General features: G+C 39.2%; 1 protein-coding gene across 2 annotated transcripts in view; it reads right to left on the minus strand.

The window, feature by feature from the left end:
* The window catches only part of LOC149195879 (phospholipase D gamma 1-like), a 290017-nt gene extending 267365 nt beyond the window's left edge, over positions 1 to 22652 (minus strand). The window contains exons 1-3 of one of the 2 annotated variants that reach the window (XM_089405437.1): positions 20525 to 22652; positions 20262 to 20378; positions 17623 to 17817 (exon numbers count right to left, since the gene is read on the minus strand). In XM_089405437.1, the coding sequence (XP_089261563.1) occupies positions 17623 to 17817; positions 20262 to 20378; positions 20525 to 22186 (1974 nt within the window). In that variant the 5' untranslated portion in view covers positions 22187 to 22652. The remainder of the gene's footprint in view (positions 1 to 17622; positions 17818 to 20261; positions 20379 to 20524) is intronic. The other variant, XM_089405438.1, reaches the window with a different exon arrangement.
* Positions 22653 to 26552: the final 3900 nt, after the last annotated feature.

A 26552-nucleotide genomic window follows, 5' to 3' on the forward strand; every position in this document is an offset into this window, starting at 1 on the left:
TCTTTATCACCCCTTTAAGATGAGTCAGTTTATTACTCATCAGGGTTGGGACATGCAAGGGCTCATTTTGAAGTAATGGAGCATAAAGTGCTTGAGAACCGAGTGATGGATAATGAGAGTAAAGCTCATGCTAAACCTTTTTCCACGAGCTAATCTTATGTCCCTAGCCACCTTTTGCATTATGATTCCTTCTTTTGTTTTGTTGTGACCCTGTCATGTCCTTTCTCAAACACATTAGTAACAGGGTGTTGCTACACAATTTTGCACATTTTTGACTAAGGAAGAGGGCCCCACACTTTCGACTTAGGGACTTAGGGGCCAAATCGACTTTATTTAGCTGCTAGTGGAATGTGGGGGCCACCCACATAGGAGTTCGAATTACCGATTCGATATGCTTGGAGGGAAAATTCAATATGCTTGGAGAGAAAATCAAATGGGTGGATGGAGGGGCCCACATGAGGCTAAGGGGGCCCAAGGAGTTATAAAGAGAGATCAGCTCTCATTTTGTTCTCATTCTGAATATTTGACAAACAAACTCACTCTTGTACACTCTGCTGCTTAGCGAGTCTACCGGCTGTTTAGCCACGAGTCTTCCGCAGGGAAGATTCAACCTCTACTTTGGGGGACCATCCATGCCCGCCCTAGGGAGGCTGTTCCACAGAGATTGCAAGAGTTTCCAGCAGCAATTCACAGCTCAGCCAGCCACGTAGAGGAAGGACTGCGTGTTTTCTGGGCAGCCAGAAATACGCAAAGGTTGATTTAGCCACCCAAGAGGCCGAAAATCCAAAGTCAAAATCAGAGAAATTCCCTTCTGGGTTTTTCTGGGTTTTGTCCAAGGAGTCTAAGGCTAAAAGGGAAGAATTTTCTGGGCAGTTTTTGGGCACTTTCTAGCAGGCCAAAAGTCAGCAGATGTAGCTGGAGAGCAGCTCCCAAAAGGCCGAAAATCCAAAGTCAAAATCAGAGAAATTCCCTTCTGGGTTTTTCTGGGTTTTGTCCAAAGCGTCTAAAGCAAAAAGGGTAGAATTTCTGGGCAGTTTTTGGGCACTTTCCAGCAGGCCGAAAGTTAGCAAATGTAGCTAGAGAGCAGCTCCCAAGAGGCCGAAAATCCAAAGTCAAAATCAAAGAAATTCCCTTCTGGGTTTTTCTGAGTTTTGTCCAAGGAGTCTAAGGCTAAAAGGGAAGAATTTTCTGGGCAGTTTTTGGGCACTTTCCAGCAGGCCGAAGTCAGCAGATCAACAGTTGAACAGCCATCTTTCCAGTTATTCTACCACCTGGGTTTGGTCCAGCTTTTCCTTGAGACAAGCCCAGGTGCACTACTCCATTTATATATTGTACTCATGCTCTCATATTTCATAATATATGGCTTAGCAGTTCCAGTATTACAGTGTTTCATGGGTGTTTGCTAAATCTTTTTAATTTTCCACTGTTGCACTCTTTGTTTAATTGGTTTATCACTTAAATTCTTGTTTAGGAACATCACAATATGGTTTTTCCTTTCTTTTAGCTGCATCAACCTCGAGGTAATTTTTTCCGGCCTTACTCAAGGTATGTGAACATATGAGTACCAAATCCCAACAAACCAATGACAAGTTGAACCCCAAGAATGGAGGTGAGATATGGGGCCTACAATGTGGCATGGAAAGTGTTAAGCATGGTATAGGGATGAATGGAACACACCACCTCAATCATGACTTTCCTAGTAGTGCCCCTCCTAAACTTGAAGGCCTTAAGGGAGGTCCCACTAGACTAAGGCTAAAGATTGACCTCCCTAGTAAGGTGAGAAAACAAAATGCGTCAAGATCTATCAATCTTCCACATCACTTCATCATCCATAATAAATGTCCAAAACAAACAAGTAGAAACACTTGATTGCAAATGTCGGATGGTGAGAGGCACATGGCATATCATCGTCAAATGATGCCTAGCAAGGGTTGCTGCTGAAATGTAGGAGAAAATTTCTTTCTATGGGGTTACCCATTTTGGTGGGTAATATGGACATGATTTGCTCTCCCCTCTAGAGGTAAATAAACTTATCCTCAATAATTATTAATTGCTTGGTTGGATGATTCTCTTCTTGGAAGGTCCTTCTAGTAGAATTTTGGTTCTATTACTTATCTCGTTTTGATGCAAGTGTTGTATCCTTGGTGTTCCACCTAGCATTCCAAAACCTCAAGCATTGAGATACCAAATCAAGAGAAGAGATAATTCACTGTCCTTGACTCTTTTGGAAGAAGGATCATATCCTTATTCCAACAATTTGAAATCATTTTATTTACAAAATTATATCTCAAAAGTTATTGTATTTTTTGTAAAATTGTAGTTGGTATAAAATATAAAAATACCTAAAAAAATATATATCTCAAAATATCAAACTTTTTTCCTATAAAAAATCTAAAGAGACATAAATATTTCAATAGTGAATATCTTCACTCAATTGTGGTTTACATTGCATTTATTGATTTATTCATTGGTGAAATCACCACAAAATTTGCAATTGTGGGAAGCCCTAATTTATAAGTACAACCCCCATTAGTTTGCTTTATATTGTTGTACTAATTAAATTTTCAAGTGTTTTCAAGCTAATTACAGGTGCTAGAAATAATCTATAGCAATTGAAGTGATTGGAGGCAAACCCTTGCCAGTGATACGTGAAAACCAAGATAAAATCTTTTGTATCCATTCAAATTAATCTAAATAAGTTTTTCATTGACTAGTCACTATTATTAGATCATATATTGACTGTATAAAAAGATTTGCAAGTATGATCATTATTTTTTGTAAAATCGATTTTCAGCGCTCACAGTTGTGGGCTCATTTCTGGGTATTCATATTGTAGATTTAACATCTTTTAGACTACTTGTCCAAAATTAATGTTCTTGTGCTCATTGGAAAGATCTTTGATAGTACTACGATCTCCAATAAAGCTCCTTGAGTTTTAGGAGAGATAGAGGTTAGTTTCAGGCCCCTAAAGTGGCCCCATGTTTATTGGTTTGTTGCACTTTTCAAGAAATATCAAAGTACATGTTTGAACAATAAGCCTTTTGTCTTCTTATAGCCACATAGAACAAGTACAACAACCCTATTTAGCATTTTATTGTGGTAGGTGTTATCACTTACTGCAAAACCGTTCTAATGGTACCAAATGATGTCAAAAGAATGCAAAAGAGTGGAGGAACTTGTAGTCATTTTCCAAGCAACAGAAGGACTCAAAGCATACATCTGACCCTCTCCATCGGAAATTGTCCAGGACAAGCTTTCCAACGATATGTGGAAGTCCAAAAATGGACTCCTGGATCAAAAGATATGATTTGCTGAAGTTCAAGGGTTGAAGCCTTAAGAAGGAATATCAGAGGAATATCGGAGATCGCATATCGGAGGTTCAGGCATATCAGCAATCGGTGCATCAGAACATCAAGGATATCGGCAATCGCACATCAAAGAACCAGAATATCGGAGATCGCATGCATACCATCGCATCACATATCAGCGATCACACATCAGAGACATCGGAGATCAGCGGTCGCACCATCAGGGATCCAATGCATCGGAGCAGGTAGTATCGGAGCTCGGAGGAGATCAGCGCATCGCATTATCGCAACATCAGAACTTTTGAAGGTGACAACCTTTTAAGAGTTGCGACATGGGTAATGTGCCAATAAAAGGATTCCATCACAAAACCAAAGGTGGATGGGCCCTTTTCTCTCTCCTCTAGCAGAACACGTGGCAGCGTAGGATTGCCATCGATAAGGACACGTGGCAGCATAGCATTGCCTCCAATAATGACGCGTAGTGGCATATGATTGAGTCTGATAAGCTACAGTGGCATCTGACATCAGCATGATGTGGCGGTACGAAAGGACACGTGGCAGTCCATTATGGCGCTTTAAGGGGGCCTAAGGGGGCAAATCTAGGTGCCACATGGAAGTGATGACGTCATATAGGCGATCAGGGAATTGAAATATCACAACTCCCATGTTATTTCCCCAATTGGAAACTTCCGATGAGAGGGGCTCCAATATTTGGCTAGCGCGTGGTCTAGAAGAACTTAAAGAACCAGGGGCGGAGAGCTCTTAACAAAGGAAAAACAGCCCCCGGGCAAGAACAAAATGCCCTAGTGCCTTAAGGCTAAGCCTCTGGCCACAGCCCTCAGTCCCATGGAGGAAAATAGAAAAGGGCTAAACAAAAGGGGCCAAGGACATCGAAACTCGTTTTCGTAATGTCTTTAAGAATAAAAGTCCCAATGAGTAAAGTTCTGATAGTGTAATGTAGAGAAGTAAGAGATGGATGGGTCGACAGCTGCGATATTAAATGAAGGCACAGAGGAGTTGGTAATTGAAAAGGGCAAATCCTGTGGAAGACTCTAAAGCAAGAAACCAAGGATAACTATGGCAACATAAATGAATTCGATTGCTTCGCATGCACATCTTCAACGAGGTAAATGGAGGTATGGGACTCAAGAAGCATTAATTCCTCAACATGGAGCTCCATGCAGTCAGGCAATGAAATACTGCCAGGTCAATCTCTGTTTCTGCTAGGTGACAAGAAACCACAGTTGATCACTCTTGGCTCTAGAGAGTGGGAATTCAAGTAGTTAAGGCGAAAGCGACAAGTGAACCGACCGAGCAGCAAGGGAGGCACATCATGGCAAAGACGTGGCCTGATAAGAGGCAATCTCAGGAATGGCGAGGGGATACTTTCCTTAACCATCATCCAATTTTTCTTAATTCTATTATTCTGTAAATTTTGCATTTTCAAGAAAGGGATCGAATCCTTTGTAATGATTTGGGCGGTGCAACCATCGCACACCGAGACAGCTAGTCGATCAGATAGATACAGTGGCGCTGAGATATTTTGTAAATGTTGTTCAAAGCTCCCCCTCTCCTTATAAATAGGGGGAAGAAACACTTAACAGGGGTTCCCGAATTCTGCATCCAAGAGGCTCGAATTCTGTGGTTCCACATTGGTTCAATTTGCTTGTTCATGAGGGGCTTGAGCTATACAATCGCTAAATGTAATGGACTGGTGATTTGGATTCCATCTTGAAGGTTAATGAAACTGTTTTGTTGATTCCAATCAGAGCAATGAGCAATATGTTTTCCCTTTGTATATCATTCCATGTATGTTTCCCCCCCTCTAAAATAATGTAATGAAGCTGTTGGTATCACTCTCATTCATGGTTGTATATTTGTTGCTAAGTAGTAACAGTACCTATGTTAACTACAGATTTACTTGTGTTATGTAATAGCCTACAGTACCTATAATGTGCACAAAATTTACTTAATGTTATTTGGTGATAAATGTGTCCATGAGGCCTAGAGCATGAGACCTTAATTTGCGCTCCACTATTTCTGCGTTTTCACCTCCTCATTCTTCCATACTTCTGCTGGAACTTGTGCTTAGGATTCAGTGTTATATCCAGCCCTCTGCATCGAATTCCCTCCTTTCTTTCCTCCTCTTCATTTTTACTACGACGCCAATATTAAGTTGCCTATCATTGTGTGTCAGTCACCAGAACCAAGACATTTTTCTTTGCGATTAGCCATATTTACCCCCTGAGTATTTAGATCTATGTGTTTGCTTTAGTTTACCTTGATGAAGGATGATTGAACCAAGCCCCTGAATTAATTTTTTTCGAACTACGTGACATATGGAGTGCAGCAGAAATCCCTCAGATAATCTTCAAAAGCACTCTTCTCGAATGCCCTAGGCTCTGGTCTCCTATCAACCCAGAGGTTGTCTCTTGGAGGCTTCTATATCTTCTCAAGCACTTGTATGACAAGAGATAGAAAAAGCTACAACATCTTTCTGGCGTCGTTGCTGGGGAACGAATCAAAATATTTTTACCTGGTACGACAATTTTTACATTCCCTCTGTCAGGTGAGCAAGGGAAGTGTGGGTTGAAGATCTCTCACCTTGGTGACTCCACTATTTGAATTTTATTGTAAACATCCTGACGACTCCAATGTCAAATCATAAGTTCATCACCCTAGCTTTTAAGAGGCCCCATACCCGCTCAAATACCTCTCAACAGAGAACGCCATCTGTATCTAATCCAGAAAGACTAATATCCAGAAGGATTTGCAAGAAAAAAAATCCAATACTGATGCTCTCGAGGTAGAAGCAAATTTTACATCAACGGGGAAGTCAAGAAGCAGAACTGACCCTAGAGAGAAGAAAAAGGGGAAAGAGGAGGCAGCTTCCTCAAGTCATGGAAGAGAATCCCAAGAATAGAAGATGGAGGAGATGGAGAGGTTAATAAAGAAATCCTTAAATAAACTGATAAAACTAGAGCTAGAAAATAGAAATCTTCGACGACAGAACTTCCAGGCTGCTAATCGAGGTTTAAATCCCCAATACAAAAGGCCTCCCCTACAGATATTGCAAAGGGAGAGGAAAGAACAGCAAGACCACATCCATCCTCCATTATATATAGAAGATGATCCGGAGGAGCAGATACTAGATGCCAATGAAGTTCAAGGGAACCTGTATTCCTCTTTCTCAGATGAAGAACAAGAAGTCAGAACGTATGAAGAAGAGGAAGATGATCTTGATGCAACGCTAAACGATGATGAGATTGATGATTATTGCAAGCAGTTCGTTGATTTCATGCTGGCTCAACTGCACAAGAAATATGATCTTCGGTCATCTAGAAAGAGATCAAGGGGACAAGACCAAAATGAAGGCACTTCCTCCCAAGAGCCTCCTAAGCCAACTGACAAGGGGAAGGGGCCTTTAGATCCAATTATCAAAAAAAGGAGTCCTTAGATCCAAATTGCTTTAAGCCCGAAGTCCTCAAAGAAGAGAAGTCACCTTCCCCCTCTAGGCCCATCTGTGAAAAAGAAAAAGAGCCAAGTAGTGTTTGTGGTTGCCCTGACCAAGAAGATATTGGTCAGCAAACTTTTCAAGAAAATAAGGCAACTGCAATTTTCTCCCGTCAATTCTATGACCCAGTAGCTGACTACATGACAACATTCTTTGGTCAGCAGCAAAGGTTGTTTCTAGGGTATGTATCAAGTTTTTTGTTTGAAGATTTTTCATGGTGCATGCTTGTTTTGATTTCTAAATTTCAGTAGCATGGAGGCATTAGGTCCAGCACCCAAATGCTGACCTGGTACCATTGGAAGGTTGACCTCACTTGGGTGAATTGAGCCCTATGCATAAACATGAGTTGTATATAAATAAGCTCACTATGTGAGTGTTTAATTTCCAGTTTTTAGAGTTTATAGTTCTGCATTTTAGTTTTATGAGGAAAGGACTCCCAACAAATAAAATTCCATGGAGATTTTTTGGTTTTATATTTTCAATATATTTTTACTCCATGCCCAAAGGTGAAGGCTACTAGTTTGCAAGTTCTCAGCACCTTTCCAACAAGGCACTGTCCCCAATTGGAGCCAATGTTATCACTTACTGCAAAACCGTTCTAATAGTGCCAAATGATGTCAAAAGAATGCAAAAGAGCGGAGGAGCTTGTAGCCATTTTCCAAGCAGCTGAAGGACTCAAAGCATACATCTGACCCTCTCCATCGAAAAATGCTCGGGACAAGCTTTCCAACAATATGTGGAAGTCCACAAATGGACTCCTGGATCAAAAGATATGGTTTGCTGAAGTTCAAGGGTTGAAGCCTTAAGAAGGGATCTCAAAGATCGCATATCGGAGGTTCAGGTATATCGGCGATCGACGCATCAAAATATTAGGGATATCGACGATCGTACATTAGATCAACAAAATATCGGAGATCGTATGCATACCAGCGCATCGTATATCAGCGATCACACATCAGAGACATCGAAGATCGGTGGTCGCAACATCGGAACTTTTGAAGGTGACAACCTTTTAAGAGTTGCAACATGGGTAATGTGTCGATAGTGTAAAAACCGTCGAGGGACTCAAATAAAGATTAACAAAGGATTCCATCACAAAACCAAAGGTGGACGGGCCCTTTTCTCTCTCCTCTAGCAGGACACGTGGCAGCGTAGGATTGCCTCGATAAGGACGCGTGGCAGCATAGGATTGCCTCCAATAATGACGCGTGGTGGCATATGATTGGTTCCGATAAGCTACAGTGGCATCTGACATCAGCATGACATGGCGATACGGAAGGACACGTGGTAGTCTACTATGGCATTTTGAGGGGGCCTAAGGGGGCAAATATGGGTGACATGTGTCACCACTCATGAGGTGCCACATGGAAGTGATGACATCATATCGACGATTGGAGAATTGAAATATCGCAACTCCAATGTTATTTCCCCGATTGGAAACCTCCGATGAGAGGGGCTCCGATATTTGGCTAGCGCGTGGTCTAGAAGAACTTAGAGAACTAGGGGCGGAGGGCTCTTAACAAAGGAAAACAGCCCCTGGCATGAACAAAATGCCCTAGCGCCTTAAGGCTAAGCCTTCAGTCACAACCCTCGATCCCATGGAAGAAAATAGAAAGGGGCTAAACAAAACGGGCCTTGGACATCGGAACTCGTTTTCGTAATGTCTTTAAGAATAAAAGTTCCGATGAGTAAAGTTTCGATAGTGTAATGTAGAGAAGTAAGAGATGGATGGGTCGGCAGTTGCGATATTAAATGAAGACACAAAGGAGTTGGTAATTGAAAAGGGCAAATCCTGTGGAAGACTCTAAAACAAGAAACCAAGGACAATTGTGGTAGCATAAATGAATTCGACTACTTCGTGTGCACGTCTTCAGTGAGGTAAATGGAGGTATGGGACTCAAGAAGCAGTAATTCCTTAGCATGGAGCTCCACGCAATCAGGCAATGAAATACTGCCAGGTCAATCTCCATTTCTGCTCTGTGACAGGCAACCACAGTTGATCGCTCCCGACTCTAGAGAGTGGGAATTCAAGCAGTTAAGGCGAAATCAACAGGTGAACCGACCGAGCAGCAAGGGAGGCACATCATGGCAAAGACGTGGCCTGATCAAAGGCAATCTCAAGAATGGCGTGGGGATACTTTCCTTAACCATCATCCAGTTTTTCTTATTTCTATTATTCTGTAATTTTTTGCATTTTCAAGAAAGGAATCGAATCCTTTGTAATGATTTGGACAACAAAACCATCGCACGTTGAGACAGCTAGTCAATCAGACAGTTGGAGCTGGGCTGAGATATTTTGTAAATGTTGTTCAAATCTCCCCCTCTCCTTATAAATGGGGGGAAGAAACACTTAACAGGGGTTCCCGAATTCTGCATCCAAGAGGCTCGAATTTTGTGGTTCCACATTGGTTCAATTTTCTTGTTCATGAGGGGCTTGAGCTATAAAATCACTAGATGTAATGGACTGATGATTTGGACTCCATCTTGAAAGTTAATGAAACTGTTTTGTTGATTCCAATCAAAGCAATGTGCAATATGTTTTCCCTTTGTATATCATTTCATGCATGTTTTTCCTCTTCTGTAATAGTGTAATGAAGCTGCTAGTATCACTCTCATTCATGGTTGTATATTTGCTGCTAAGTAGTAACAGTGCCTGTGTTGACTACAAATTTACTTGTGTTATTTAATAGCCTACAATACCTATAATGTGCACAAATTTACTTAATGTTATTTGGTGATAAATGTGCCCATGAAGCATAGAGCATGAGACCTTAATTTGCGCTCCATTATTTATGCGTTTTCACCTCCTCATTCTTCCATACTTCTGCTAGAACTTCTGCTTAGTATCCTGTATTGTATCCAGCCCTTTGCATCGAATTCCCTCCTTTCTTTCCTCCTCTTCATTTTTACTACAACGCCAATATTAAGCTGCCTATTGTTGTGTGTCGGCCACCAGAACCAAGACATTTCTCTTTGAGATTAGCCATATTTACCCCCTAAATATTTAGATCTATGTGTTTGCTTGAGTTTACCTTGATGAAGGACTATTGAACCAAGCCCCTGAATTATTTCTTTTCAAACTACGTGACATATGGAGTGCAGCAGAAATCCCTCAGATAACCTTCAAAAGCATTCTTCTCGAATGCCCTAGGCACTGGTCTCCTATCAACCCAAAGGTTGTCTCTACGAGGGTTCTATATCTTCTAAAGCACTTGTGTGATAGGAGATAGAAAAAGCTACAACAATAAGAAGTTATTATACTCAATTTGTGGTGTTTCAAGCTCATTTTTCTAACATATTAAATGCTTTTCCATCGTTGGTCTGAATTTTTTGTTGGTTGTTATACCACTGACCAGATCAAATCTTTTATTATCATACTAGCTCCTACCTCTTCCATCTATTTGATTTAGGCACCAGTTTACTTATTTGTTGGTTAAGTTGTTGTGTGTAAGGATACTACCCATGGCTTTTAATAGGAGTTGGCCTAAAGTGAGAGGAATACGTTGAGGTGACATTAGGCATACTCCTAATAGTGCTTACTGTTACCCATCATTTTGTGGCTGATATCTCTAGGAGAATTTTATTTTCCAAGATGGTCCTCAGCCGAAAACTAGCAACCCCTTACAGCCACCAGCTAGCTCATTGTGCCATCTCTCCACCACATGAGTCATCCATGTGGTCCCTCGCCCATCTGCCATGATTATATGTTTGAAGTTAGGCCTTCCGAACCTAAAGGTATGCCTTGTCATTTGGTAATTGAGTATTGTGGGTTACTTATCATGGACACTTCTGCGCATGGATTAATGGGGGGATTCGACGGAAAGAATGGGCTAAGTCTGTGCTCTTGTCCCCTAGACCCCTTTTGGATATTAACCTTGAATTCTAGTCCCATGGGATATTTTTTACTGACCATTTGGCTTCAGGGATGGTATTTTACGAGAAACCCCGATTTTGACTGCGTGGTCCCGCTCCCTTGTCTGCATTTATTACTCCTCTTTCCACTCATTATTACCCCATTCATTCTCTCCCACCTGGGTCCACATAGGGTTGGCTCACCCCTTCCCCTTGTCCGCACCTTGGGTCAGGCCTGGAATGATGCCCCAGAGGTTGATGCAAATAAAAAGAAAGATAAAAGCATATTTGGCCACATTCAACATGAAAATGTACCACAAAATGCAAAAGATGGCCAAGGAAAACACATTTAGTATGTGGGAAAAAAACCAATACATGAGCTCTACCCCATCACCCTAGTTCCTACAGGTTATATGAGCCTCCTTCATCATATAGGAACCCATGATTGTCCCAACCCCTGGTGGGCAATGAACCGCCCTACCTTAAAGGGGGTATTCACTACTATATCTTATACATCATGCTCTTGCCGCTTGAGCCCCGAGCAGTTAATCAAAGAAAATCATAGAAAGGCAAAAAGCATATAACAAAGGGTGGAAAAATCAAGGTCGGAGCACCTCATGTACCACGATTGCTCCCTCCTAGACATTATAAACCCAAGTGTGGGCTTCCCTTTTATTAGCTACCCTCGTACCCCAGCATGTGGCAAAGGGCTGCCCCTTCTCATCCTCTACTTCATTCACCTATCTATCTTATGCAACCACCTTCTAAAGGATGTACCTTGAACATATTATCCCCTTTAGAAGTAGAAACCACCTAATAGGATACTTGGTTAAACCCATTTGGATTTTAGGAGACATTGGCACATCCTCAAGCCCATTATGGAAGGGTAGGCCATTATAAAGTCCCCATCTGTGGTCTATGATTGGTAAGCTCATTTGCTCAATTTCTCTAATGACTTGTTGTATTGGAAGGCTAGGGAATGCATTGGATCTTATGCAGGATTGCAAATGGTCTCCATCTTGGGTTTGGTCTCCCTATACGAGGTCCTAATCCTCCAGAGGGCTACATTGGCACATGTAGGGTGTGTGTTGAGAGCCATGGGCCTCCACAGTAGTAAACAGTACTCCATGGATCCCCGAGGATGTTCAGAGATTGCTCGAGATTCACCTATTGGACGAGGAAGATGCACCTGGTTCACCTTTGCCCAGCCAGCCCCACAGATGTACCATGCACTTGGCAGCTGACCCAGGACTTGTAGGATGATGTGGCATCACCTACACCATCATCAAAGCCCTTGCAGATGATCTACATGCATCTTTGACTCATTTGGAGACCCATGAGGTTGTTGTTGTGCCCCCACACCCACTGGGAGCACCACAGGTTTATTGTTTGGAGAACAAGGGGACAACCCCTTGTCAATCACTTTTAAGGGTCCTATTCTTCATTATTGCACCTATGGACCCCATCAAGCCTCTTGGAGGGCCCTACGACATATATTAGTCATCATTTGACCTCTTAAGAGGCTTATTCTTTCATTTGTGATCTAGTTTGGTGGGCTTGTCACCAAAAGTTAGATTATTAGCACATTATTTTATTTTTGGGGCTTATGTAGACCAAGGAGACTAATTTGAACTCCTCATTAGCGTATAAATACAAGTGATATGAGTTCATTTGCTCATCATCACTTTGGATTGGATCTCTTCTCTCTTGAGAATTTCGCACTTTTTCTTGGAGGATAAATTGGAACTTTATGGATGAATTTTGATGTTTGGATTTGGTTTATCTTATCTTGGAGCTTCTCTATTGTGGATAGTTGGATATGTTCTATTACATGTAAGTGTTGGAATTTCTAAGTTTAACTCGTTAGAAATTCTTCCTGTACTATCTGGTTTATTTCTTCCTACTTGTTTAATTACTTAACAAGTTACTCACCATGTAAATACTGAAAATAAACACAAGTATAGTATCAACATCTACAGATCATCAACTAAAAGAAAACAAGCACACAAGTGACATCATTATTTTGGACCAATGTCCCTAGAAAAACCCAATGCGAGAAAACCAGTGCAGCTATTCATAGGGTTTTATTATTACGTAGTTTTCAGAATACAACTAGGGTGCCAGAAATGGCTCACCCAACAGAGAATGCCCTCAACAGTAGTACCTCTCCTCAAAGACAGATATTCCGGCTGAATAATCACCGGATGAACGATCCCACAGCAACAATTGCAACTTCCACTGCTCTGCGTCACTCTGATAGGGATTGCGTCACCCTATCCGGCTCACTAGCACCTAGTCTGCCCCACGAAAATCCTCCCAGTGCTGCCTCTTGGCCCTGCGTCAGCTCTGCTAGCCTCTGCGCAGCTACTGAAGCTTCTGCGTCAGCCTTAGACCCTCTGCATCACCCACACTGGCCTCTTCTGGCTCTGTGCAACTCCCAACTGCCTCTGCGTAGCACCCAGCTACCTCTGTGTCAACCTCTCCAAGCTCTGCATTGTCTCTCTGGTACTAACTCTGCCTCTCTGCAATGTATTCACTGCCCCTCGCTGTTGATCACTGATTCACTTTTGCTTAGCAACCCCGCTCTAGCAAAATGAATGACTGATCACTCTGGTGTATTCTCCAACTGACCCTCAAGCCTCCTCTTATACTTTTCTCGTTGGTCCATCAACGACCGAGATTAAATCTCTAATCAACGGCTAAGATTAGATTTGGCTTGATCCAGGACTTTTGGAACATTCTAACCTAGTTTTATAGTAATACCCATTAATATTTTATTTTTCCTAAGTTTAGACTTAGGAACTCCATTAAAAATATTAATTATTTTAATATCTCCCAAACCAGTTAGAATCTGCTCAAACCATTTCTGGGTCTTGGAGATCTCATGTGCTTTAGCCTCTCCACCAATTTTCATGGCTAGGGCACATCCGATGCTACCCCAAATCAACAGTAAGTACATGTTTTTAATGTTATTCTTGTTTTACTTTGTCATATACATTGGATTGGGATTTTCATTATTTTTAGGACTAATAATTGCATGCATTTATTGCTTAAATTGTGGAATTTTGTCTCTATATAGCATCTCTCAATGTATGGGCCATGTAATTTGAATGAAATTTCCTAGGGATAATTCTAACAATGAATTCATCTTGAAGCCATCTCCTTTTCCAAATTGAAGTATAAAAGTTGTAAGGTGCTTCCTTTGCCCTAGAAGGCTAGAGAGGTAATATTAGGGCCTCCTTGACTAAGAAATGAATTCCTCACTCATATTTATCATAGACTCCATTCTCCCAAGACTAAGGCACTGATCTACCAAGACGTGGTCACCTAAAATCAATTCTTTTTCACTTTTTCCTAGGTTTAGCCAGGTTGGGTCACCTAGGGCATCATTTTCCCGACAAAATGGCCCTCCAAAAAGTTTGATCCCCTAGCATCCCTTGCAATGGTGTCTCCTCAAGGCCTCCTCCAATTTTGAAGCCATTCCGATAGGGGAGTTGTGAGAAAAGACAAGCCCTAACTCCGAGATCAAACTTTGCCCTGATATCCCTAAGGCTAGTGCCTCATAGGATCGAATCAACACCTTTAAGTGAAAATCCTTTCTTTGATCCTTTCCCCTTCCTTGCCTAGGTTAAGAATATCGTTAGTTGCTAAACTCTTACCTCCTAACCTAGGCTGGGTCCCCTTGGTCCCATGTGGTCCCATTCCTTTGAAAAGAGAATTCTTCAAGAACCATTTGGGATACCAATTTCAATAAGGATTTTATGGATTGGGAAACTCTTTCACAATCCATATTCCTTAAACCTAACCCTCAAATCCTCCCATCCTTCTCCTAGAAAACATTGTACCTTGCTTAGAATGCAAGCAAGCAAGCTCTATTCTTCAACCTCTTCTGGAATGGGATTATTTGGGTCACTCTATATCCACTTGTTGATATATCATTCATTCGTGACTCCATATATATCGGATCTCCTCCCATTGGTGAAAGTCCATAAATAGTAGGGAGCCTTAGCTTAGGTGACAGTGGGATAAGTCTCCATTTGTTGCCCTTGGTCTAGCATTTGCCCCTTTGGAGATCCCCTTTTGGTTCCCTGCTAGTTTCAGCGGTAACACTTACCATGTAGCAATCGTGGTTGAACCTTGCCAACACTACTCAATTGAGAGGTAACAAAGATAGAATAGATGTATGTGAAGAAAGCATTCCTATATGGTGACTTGAAGAGGAGATCTATATGACACAGCTAATGCACTATGTTAAAAAAGGTCAAAAGTCATTGGTTTGTAAATCAAGAGAATCTTTGTATTTCTCTTAAACAATCACCGAGAATGTAGTTCCAAAAGTTTGACTCTTTTGTGTTGACTTTGTGATTTATGAGATCCAAATCAGATCAATGTGTTTATATCAAACAAGATAGTGGTCATTTTCTAGTCATCACTTTCTACGTAGATGTTGTGCAACATTTTGGTAAGAGTAAAGATGCAATTAATGATTTGAAGTCTCAGATTTCAAAATAGTTTGACATGGACTTGGGGTTTGGAATGTATATCTTAGGCATGGACATCAAAGATAGAGCAAACATAAAGCTTCGACTAGGCCAGAGTAAGTATGTGAACTTTGTATTGTAGCATTTTAACATCGCAGATTGTAAACCATTAAGTGTTCCTACTTTTGTGGGAACTGAGATTTAAGTTGAGCAATGACCTACAACACCCATAGAGATCGCAAATATGGATTGTGTTCCTTATGCTAGTGTAGTTGGTAGTTTATTGTATGCCATGGTCTATACCAGACCAAACATTGCCCAAAGAATGGGAGCCTTGAGCCAATTCTTGGCTAATCATAGACATGAACATTGGGCTATAGTGGAGAGGGTCATCAAGTACATGTGTACTTCTAAGTATTCTATTTGTTATCATCATGATATTTAAGGGGACCAAAAACCAGTGGATATATAGGGTTATGTGGATCCTTATTGGGCAAGGAATGTAGATAGGAGGAGATCTACCAGCAGATGTGTGTTTCAACTGTTTGACAAAGCAGTAAGTTGGATAAGCAAGCAACAAGATATGGTCACTTTATCCACTGCAAAGGCAGAGTATATGGCAGCTACTCATGCCTATAAGGAGGCCACTTGGCTTATGAAATTGTGTTCAAATGTGGGATAAGTTAGAGATCTATTACAATTCAGTGTGATAGTAATAGTGTTACCTGTCTAGCGAAGAACCCAACCTTTCATGCGAAGATGAAGCATATTGAGATCCCATACAATTTTGTTTGAGACATGATAGAGAATGGAAAGGTGATATTCGAGAAAGTTGACACTTTGCAAATTTGTTGTAGATGCATTGAAGAAGCTAGTGAGCACAAATAAGTTCAAGTGATGTGAATTTATGGGCTTGCCACTTCATGACCCCTAGCAGCTACTTCACACTTTGATGCATTCTCCCTTATGCTCTAGAAAGGTATATGACAAGTGGGCGAATGTTAGGAAAGGTATGTCATACACATTGAATGCATGCATGCAAGTCATGCAAGTGTGCGTGCATGCAAACTCAGCATATTCACTCAATCACCGGATGCAAACTCTGTATTCACTCAAAGAAAGCATGCATGCAACCCACTCAATGCATGCATACGATCAATCAATGCATGGCACATACAATGTGTCTTGCGTGAGGAGTGATTAATGCGTGGAGTTATGCCTGTATATGGAGCACTTGTAATGTATGAGAAAAGTGAATTCTTGGAAGTGCTGAAGGTTGCTATATATTAAGAATTTGTATTGTATGAGAGCACTGAATTCTTGGAAGCACTGAAGGCTGCTATTTATTAAGCATTTGTATTGTACAAGAACAGTGAATTCTTAGAAGTGCTAAAGGCTGCTAACTACTCCTGTTAAAAGTGTAGCTCTGTAAATGTATTGTAACCTCTTGCTGAATAATACATTAAGCTATTGCATTGGAGCACGGGGGGTTTTCTCTTGAAAGGATTTTGCCCCAGGAAGTGTCTGTTTAATGGTTTGTTGTTACTGCCTTACGTGTTTGCTGCAACTGTTATTTTATTTTCTGCACAATCTTCTCTCATTGATGAGTGTCAAAAGCATGTTCTGCACCTCTGCTTCCTTTCATTATGGAAGTAAACAATAGCCAACAATCCTCTCTTGGAGATATGTCCTAATTATCTTGAGGAAAATCATTTCCACAGAGCAGGAACAAGGCTGGAATCACTCTAAAACAATCTGATCCGTCCTCTGATTTTACTTGCAGGTACAGTAGTTGAGAGATGGAATGTCAAAGAAAAAAATTATTTGAAGACGACTTGTAGAAAAAGAGAAAAGGTAGCAGTTTTGTTGATCACTGAATAACGAATACATAGCTAAAAATTTCCAGATTTTGTGCAGAGCTGTAAGCAATCCAAGAGAAGTTGAATTAAATGCAAAAGAAAATACAAAACATCACCAACCAATTTGCAGAAAAGGCATGCAGCCTAATACCATATCGGTAATCACGTTTCCAAATATTGTTCTGTTTAATTTCAGCTTTCTTGATATTATTTTTCTTGTGCATTCCAGAACTTATTCCAGCCGATGAGCAAAAATTAATTATTGTTAACTTTCCTAATTTCTCATTTGCTAAATAGGTGGCATTGAATGGTTTATTAATCATTGTGCTGGATCAGATTAATCAAAATATATAAAGTAAGTATACCGCTGATAAACCAATTTTATTTCAGTGAATATTAGATAACTGAAATGTGGATGACATAATATTTTCTATCGGTCAATGTAGAAATTTAGAATGTAGATTAAATTTTTTCCTCCATAATAATTGAGTTAATCCTCCAACTAAAAAGTAACAAACTTGCAAACGAACATTACATATCGATTTTCTTTTGAGTGAATCAATACAAACACTTGATTAACACAAGCCAACTGTCAAATATAAGTTTACCGTAAAAGATCGGTTGCGATAGTCATCCTTGTGAACAGTTCCTAGAGTTCGAAACAAATGGTGCTCTGGAGTATCATAACGTCCATCACAAAGATCAAGTCCACCAAGAAATGCTGTAATCTTTCTTCTGCTGCCTACAGCTTCTGAATCAACAAGCACTGTCTTCTGATGATGTGTGAAGATAGTAGCTACCTCCTACAGGTGAAAATAACAAAATATGAGCAAATAGCAGCAACAAAAAAAATATATATTAAATGATGCTACCCTCTGCTTTTTCTCTCTCACTCACGGCCACACTTGTAGCCCAACACCCAGTCCATAATATTGTAATAATTCATAATTTCCTACATGTTCAGATTAAAATTTTGTTACGATGATTTCGGCTTTACGCCTTTGTGCACACTTTATAAACCAGTATTGGGTGCAAGATAAATTTAAAAAAACAAGCCAATTAATTTTGAACTCCAGGCAGAAGTGGCCAAGTTCAAGCATATGATTTGTTGTGAGGATGAATGTAAAGCCAGACGCACAGAAGTTAGAGCTAGGCTGCATTGGATAGAAGCGGGTGATGAGCCCTCCAAGTTCTATTTTGCTGATTAACAATGAAGAATCCCTTTGAGATAATTCGTGGTTTGTGGATTTATAGGAAATCAGATGTTTGGCCTTCATTTCCAAATATTTATGTTCCTTATCGTCTCACAGGTGGAGGAGGCTAGACAGGAATGCAATAAGCTTATCCCCACCAAAGTCGGTGCTTTTGAGAGTGAAATGTTTACCAGTTAATTTTCAAAAGAAAAACCTTTTTCGAGTCTCTCCAATATGAAGAATCTCAAGTCCCCCGACTTGGATGGTTTCCCATACAAATTTTATAAAGCTATGTGGGATATATTTGGAGAGGATTTATTCAGAGGGGCTCAAGAAGTCTTTAGAGAAGGGAGGCTTTCCAAATTTCTCAACTAGGGTCTCATTAATCTCGTTCCTAAGAATGTTTTCAGAGATTCCATTGGTCGATGGAGGCCCATTACTGTCTTCAACATCTCATACAAAATCATTGCAAAAGATTTGGCTACAAGGATTCAAAGAGCTACAACACAGTTTGTGCAGTTTTGTTTGGCGACTCTAAGTCTTTGGTTTGCTCTTCTTTCATTAGCATCTAGCACTGTATTAGGATTTCTTCATCATATTTCCTTTGGAAAATCTACTGTAAATGTAAATGTGTTTTTGAGAATGAGGTCAGCTCTTTGTCTGCTTTCCCTCATGTGTGGAGGAGGCACACATACAACTGTTGGCTAAAGGAATCTTTCTTATCAAAGATGCCGAGATGTTAGAGCCTAATGCATATTCTGACTTTATTTTTGTTTCAGTAGCCTTGAGGAAGATGATATAAGTGCCATTGTATATAACCTTAGCTTGTTTTTATTTTCAGTAGCCTTGAGGAAGAGGATATAAGTGCCACTATATATAGCCTTCAGTTCCTTTTACATTGCTGATGTAAATATATTTTTACGAACATAAGCACTTTATAAGGATTTCTGCATTATTTGTCCTTTGGAAAATCCACTCTAAATGTAATTGTGTTTTTGAGAATGAGGTCAGCTCTTTGTCGTCATTCCCTCATATGGGGAGGAGGCACGTACGCAACTTGGCTAATGGTTTCTTGCTTATCAAAGATGCCAAGCTGTTAGAGCCTAATGCATACTCTGTCTTCATTTTTGTTTTAGTAGCCTGAGGAAGAGAATATAAGTACCACTGTATACAGCCTTAACTTTATTTTACTTTCAGTAGCCTTAGGAAAGAGGATATAAGTGCCACTTTATGTAGCCTTCGGATTTTTTTTACTCTGCTGATGTAAATATATTTATGTGAATATAAGAAATATTATTTTTTTAAATTTGTTAAATCAGTGCTCACTGGGTTTGTTCAAGGGACATTCATTCTAGACATAGTGATCATTGTATGGTACATAAATATCAATGAGATGGAACGTACTTTTTTCTCAAAGCCTCAACCGTTGTTAGAGTGAATGGAGTTTTCTCTGGATGTGTTCCCCTCCATTCAATTACGTTGTCCTTTAGCTCCATATTTAGATGTGTGAGTTGTTGATGTACTTGAGTATTTGTCAGAGTCAGCAAGGACGCAGGGTAAAATCTAAAGGACTCAAATTCCTGGAGATAACGAGGTCTTAGATAAACATTTTGCTAATGATTCGGTATTTCCTATGTGTTTAGATCTTTGTTCTGTGAATAGGATCACGAGACCTAGGAGCCGGGACCTGGACCTTGAGTTGGTCTATACATGAACCTGTAATCCAAGTTTATTATGGAATAATACTATAAAAGCTGAAAGGCATCCCAAGCAGCCAAATCTGCCTAGGGCCCATTTATTGCATGGTGTGCCTTTATTCTTATCCAATTGAATATGAATAGAAGCTGTAAATCACCTTAACAGGTTTTAAGGTCGTTTTGCATTGCCTGGTATTTGACACAAATCAAGTTAGATAGACGGAATTATATATCTTTGCATGATAAAAAACCATCTTTGCTCTTAACAAATTCCCTGCATTTGTTGTTATTTTCAAAGAACAAAATCTAATGAAAAGTTTAAAGATAAACCAATTTCATGACAAAAGGTTATTTTACCCCTTGTTTGACCCAACTATTTTTTTTGTCAGCATATCTAGGGCATAGCAACACTTGAACATTTGAGTGCTTGAAGAATCTGCGGGTTTCTTCATCATGTGTTTTCATAACACCTTCCTGTACAAATTTCCACAAATGTATTAGATAGAAGATGAGATACCACCAGCAGTCGTTTCACTTGAACAAAAACAATCTTGTACATGTATGACAGACAGGATATCTCCATTGACTGATGACAGAGTTTGCTATCTAATCAAGCTTACCCTGTGGAACCAAAGCATGTCCACTGAAGTAAGGTCACCCCAGACAAGCAATAGCACCCGTAAACCTTCTTGTGCCTTGAATTTGAGAAGGTCTCCCAATGTGTAGTCAGAGGGAAGCAAATTTGGGTTGCTACCTCCACGGACCAGCTTAATCTTGTGATTTACAGACCACCCAGCAATATATATCAAACGCTGCGCTTGTAGAATTGCTTCACAAATGTCCTCCCAACATTTTCCATGTTTATACATAACTCGATGATCAAGTTTGATAGCAGGAAGGAGATTATCAGGCACATGAACATCCTGATACAGAGTAACCTTCCCGCCCTTTCTAAGAGGAAAGTATGTGTTAGGCACACCAATATAATCAGGTCCAGCACCAATCCCAAATCTGTACAAGGACTGATATTCTACTGGGAAAAATTGGATTGAGAGTTTAAGTGTGGCTCCCACATTACAAACCTTTCCATTAGGGCCCCACACAGGGTACCAGTCCTCGATCCTCTGACCAGAGAGCACTCTCTCCGCAGGTATTGCAACAGTACCAATAAGTTGGGAACCAAAGAAATCATTATCCTTGATTACAAATAAAATATTTGCTTCATTGTGTGCAACGGGAATAGAGAAATGTTGTGTCCATACAGGATCTTGGTCATTGCTAACCACCCGGGTCCTGGCAACTACTGCACTTGAAATGCAAACTGACACATATGGGTCACTTGTTATTGGTTTTTGATGAGAGATGTGCTCTTCTATTCTGGCAGACAGTTTTTTAGGAACTGTCTTTGTAACTGCTTGCCGTAAATTCTCCGAGAAGAGATCCTTGTTGGGCAAGTTTTTGGCCTCATAAACCCATACATCTAGAGTTCCATGTAACAGGACAATCCTAAGTGACATTGCCGAAGTACCAAATGGAACACTCTGAAGTTTTTCATAATCCTGCGACGCAATTAGCGCCAGTGAAGAATCAGAACGTATGCTGTCATTAGAACTGAATGAATGATGTCCATCCTGAAATGAATGGCCTGAAAATGATCCATGGTTGCTGGAAGAAGAGGGACTGGAAGAGTCAACGCTACGGTAAGATTGGCATGGCATCACAGAAGGCTTGTGGAAAGAACCTTCAGGCAATGAGGAATCAAGGGGTTGGGGACAGTCGGATAATCGCATCGCAGACATTATGTCGGGCAATGGGTACAACGATGTCGATTTAGTATATCTGGGAAGTGCATCTGTTTTGAAATGAGGACTCTCTGTGTGATGGTGTGGCAAGCTGCCACTGTGGTGATCAATTGAAGAATGTAGCATATATGATGAATGAGCAACTTGAGTATAGGAATCAGAAGTCTGACCATGGTACTGGTAGTATGAGCTATCATAATGAATGTTCTCCTGATAGGGGCAAGGATACGAAATTTGGGGTAAAGATGCAGGGGGTGGCCAACCCACTGGAGTGGATTGAGTTGGGGAGTAATGGGTTTGAGGGGACGGTGGGGGATAGGCAGGATGCAAGCGAGGATAAGCCCAATATCCTTCATAAGAGCTCGGTGGCGCTGGGGGTGGTGGTGGTGGGGAGTAATTGTGGGGATGTGCAGAATCGGGGCCATGATTGGATCCTGAAGGACTATAAGCCCCACCATAATATCTGCTATAAGGATCCATTTCCTTATTAATTTTATCTGGCGTTACAATTTTAACATTGAATTCCCACAGTTTTTTGAATTTAACCTATACCCAACGTTCGAATTCGAGAACAGAGGATGAAAGCATTCTGTGTAGACTATACCCAACATCTTAATTCCCATACCAAACACTCCTTGGGGTCATGCATTCGATGGAATAAAAAGAAAACCCAAATCAATGACTTACAAAACTGATGCCAGGGAGACAGGAGCCTGTGTCAGAACGACGAAGAAGTCTACTGCAGCTTGCAAGGATTTGGTAGAAGCTTAGGTACATTGTAAGCAAAACAAGCTCTAGTTCCAGTCCCAACCCTGTGGGATTCGTGGCGATATCCTCGAAGCTCGGAAGCCTGGACGAATTCAATTGTCATTTATGTTGTCTGGATTGCTTAAAAATTTATTAGTATTTTACGGAGAAGAGAGTGATTGGCTGGTGGGTCGTTTTTCCAGTTCGCCTGGTTTGTATTTTGAAATTTGACATTGTCAGCGGATAGAGACAAAGGAAAGTAGCAGTCAATGGCGTCATGAAATAATGTAACACGTTAACAGGGTATCGTAACAGGCCGCGGGGTTGTTCAAATGGTCTTGAATAATTTAAAATTTGGTATAGAGTTTTATAATTACAATTTTCAATAAAGAAATGGAATTTTGAATTGACAAAATTTATGCAAGATCTCAAAATAATTTTTTAATTATATAAGAGCTGATTTAAGTATTATTAATTTAAGTATGATTAGGAAGTGAAATTATGTTTGTTTGACTATTATAATTTAGATTTGTTTGTTTCATAAGGAATGAGCGATAAATTTTAAATGATGCAGCAAGAGTAGGAATCTAATTAGAGCAGAAAGAGTGGAATTTAGTTTTAAAAATTAGGATTAGTTTAATTGTTTTATTTTTGAGTTGTTTTTATATTATAAATATTTGTTTATTTGTGAATGTAAAATATTAAGTGTTTTTAAATTTTTGTGATATTTTAAATTTTGATTTTGTATTATTTTATTAATAAAGCGAATTCACTTTTTATTATAAAATAGTGGTTATTAAATTTTATATTAGTATAATTATATAAATTAAATGATTAATAAATATTGATACATGATAAGTATTAAAATTTAAGTATGGGGGATTTTCGCAGTGCATTATATTAGATATCATTTTTGGGATTCAACTACGTTAAGTAAGTCATTCAAAGTATGACCATTTCCATGAGAGGTAGTCGTAAAGTGACTAATTTCTCATGATTTTTGAATAGTTCACTTAGCACTCATTGCATCGGGTGATGCTCACAGGGGTGAAGAAGTGGGATTGAAACTAGTGAAATGTGGAGCATTGCATCGGGTGATGCTCACAGGGGTGAAGAAGTGGGATTGAAACTAGTGAAATGTGGAGAACGAATCACATAGCATCAATCATCACTTCCGGGGCTTGCACCCGGTAACCAGGACTTCCCAGGAGGTCACCCATCCCAGAACTCCTCTGGCTCAAGCGCGCTTAACTGTGGAGTTTTTCCCCACAATCAAGCCCACTTAGCTTGCTACCCCATTTGCAAAACCTTAGCAAGTACTGTGCCTCATGAACCATTCAAGTAGAGATCCCTTGACTCTTTTTGAATTTAAGTATGGGGGATATAATGCACTGCGAAAATCCCCCATACTTAAATTCAAAAAGAGTCAAGGGATCTCTACCTGAATGGTTCATGAGGCACAATACTTGCTAAGGTTTTGCAAATGGGGTAGCAAGCTAAGTGGGCTTGATTGTGGGGAAAAACTCCACAGTTAAGCGCGCTTGAGCCAGAGGAGTTCTGGGATGGGTGACCTCCTGGGAAGTCCTGGTTACCGGGTGCAAGCCCCGGAAGTGATGATTGATGCTATGTGATTCGTTCTCCACATTTCACTAGTTTCAATCCCATGATTGATGCTATGTGATTCGTTCTCCACATTTCACTAGTTTCAATCCCATGATTGATGCTATGTGATTCGTTCTCCACATTTCACTAGTTTCAATCCCACTTCTTCACCCCTGTGAGCATCACCCGATGCAATGAGTGCTAAGTGAACTATTCAAAAATCATGAGAAATTAGTCACTTTACGACTACCTCTCATGGAAATGGTCATACTTTGAATGACTTACTTAACGCAGTTGAATCCCAAAAATGATATCTAAGTATTAAAATATTTATTTCATTATATATCTTATATTGCTAAAATTTAAAAGAATTAAAAAAATTAACTAAATTTTATGTTAAAATTATAATCAATGATTATAAAAATAATTAATATATTAATTAAACAAAATTATATAATAAAATTTTCAAACTATATTACAATACCATGACTTATTAATACTACATGCTCAGAAAAGAAAACTATAACTCATTTTACGCTGATTCATGTGACATTTTTTTTTAATTTATCAATTTAATAATAAAAAAAAAGAAATAACAGATATCTACTTTGTGCAGGTCAAATATCTACATCTATAAATATACATTATAATAAACCTATCAAAAGTCTTAACAACTAGCTTGATAGCAATAAATAATCAATAATATATTACAAAAACAAAATATATTAATTTGTAATATTTTTATAATATTTTTAAAATTAAAAATAAAAAGAAGAATTATCAGTGGAGATTACACTATTTTCTTATATAATCCTAATAACAACTTTAATTGGTCAAATCTGTTAAAACCAGCCTTGGTTAGCTTCTTATGCAAAGTAATTAATAATCTTAAATAATAATAATATTTTGTTAATAATTTTAAATTTTAAATTAATATAATATTGATGATCATTAATGTCCACTAAGACCAATATGGTCTATCGGACCTCAAGAAAAGAGAATCTAAGTCTCATTCTTCAAAATCTTGTTTATGTGATCAAGAAGCGGGGAATGGCTTAATAAGTGAAGAAGATTGGAGGTGTGGCTGATGATAGGGAATTGAAAGCGGATATGGGCAAGAGTTGAGCAGTTTAAAAGGAAGTGATTTTCATCTTCCACCTTCCTAGTATCGCAAAGCTAACAAAGTATATCGTCTCAGGGAGTCTTGGGAGTAGACCACCGCCCAGTCTCACTCTGAAGTTCATGAGAGTTAGTTCTAATCCTAGTGATGTTCATTTTCTTCTTAGTGCTAGTCAACATAGAGAGATCAAGGGTGGGTTTGATCACCTCTTTATAGTACCTTAGCTTCCTTTTACCGTCAAACTCCTTAGTATCCCACATCTTGTCCTTAAAACTAGAGGTGATAGTATCTTTGATATTGTCCTTGCTTCCCATGATGATCTCCTCCTTAATCCCCCAAAGGTTGAGCCAAGACTGAGCATCCTGATGCCACGCTTGAGGCACAGGTGGAGGTTTTGACTAAAGTTAGAAGCAATTTTTGGGAGCCTCTTGGATTCCATATTGTGAAGCTTCCTCTTATACATCCGATATCTAAACATAGTCGCACTTTCAAAGGGAGATAGGTTAGTGACGATCAAGAGGATAGGGTAGGGAGTATTTCCCTTGATCTTGAGGTTATAGGTTATGAATTGCTTTTGGATCATCTCAATCTTTCTCCATGACTCCCTAATATAAAAATTTAACATAATAAGGATTTTTTTATAAAATTAAACTAAAATATTTTTATTTTAAAGTAAGTTATGGTTTTTGGGCAAGTGGTATTGATAAGCCATGGCATTGGCCATAGTATTGTAACAAAACTTATTTACAAGTTAATAATATCAATGATAAAATGGGAGTAAATATTCATGGTTAAGAATTTTGTTATATTATAAGTATTAACTTTTAATTTAAAAAATGTTATAAAATTATATTAAAATAAAATATTTTGATTTTGAGATGAATTATGATTTTTATACATGTGATGTTAATAAGCAATAGTATTCATCAGTAATATTGTAACAAAATTTAAATTATTATAATAAATTAGTTTAAAAATTTCAAAACTGAAAATCAAAATTTGTTCACCAATCATCTTCTGCACTATTATAAAAATACAAAATCAATTTACATGGTAAAATAAAATAATAATAAAACTCAACTCATAATTTGCATTATTTAAATTTGAGATTTTGATCCCGGAAACAATGCACGCATCACGACCAGAAATTGAATAATTTAAGTCGAGACCGAGTACAAATTCTAATTAAATAAATTTAGTCACATGCAAACAAATTTAAACATATCAATCATAGCTGGATATCGTTAGTCAACCATCATTGTTATTTACGTAAGTCGCTCACAAATAATAATTTGACATTTTTTTATTTCACTAGAATTTGGAAGTGTCTGGAATTATCTCGTATTGTAATTTGGACCTTTTCAATTGCTTATCTGC

This window comes from Pinus tabuliformis, chromosome 2_2 (assembly GCF_031772625.1).
Source record: "Pinus tabuliformis cultivar Carrire ecotype Pingquan chromosome 2_2, CPIR1, whole genome shotgun sequence".
NCBI classification, from domain to species: Eukaryota; Viridiplantae; Streptophyta; class Pinopsida; order Pinales; family Pinaceae; genus Pinus; species Pinus tabuliformis.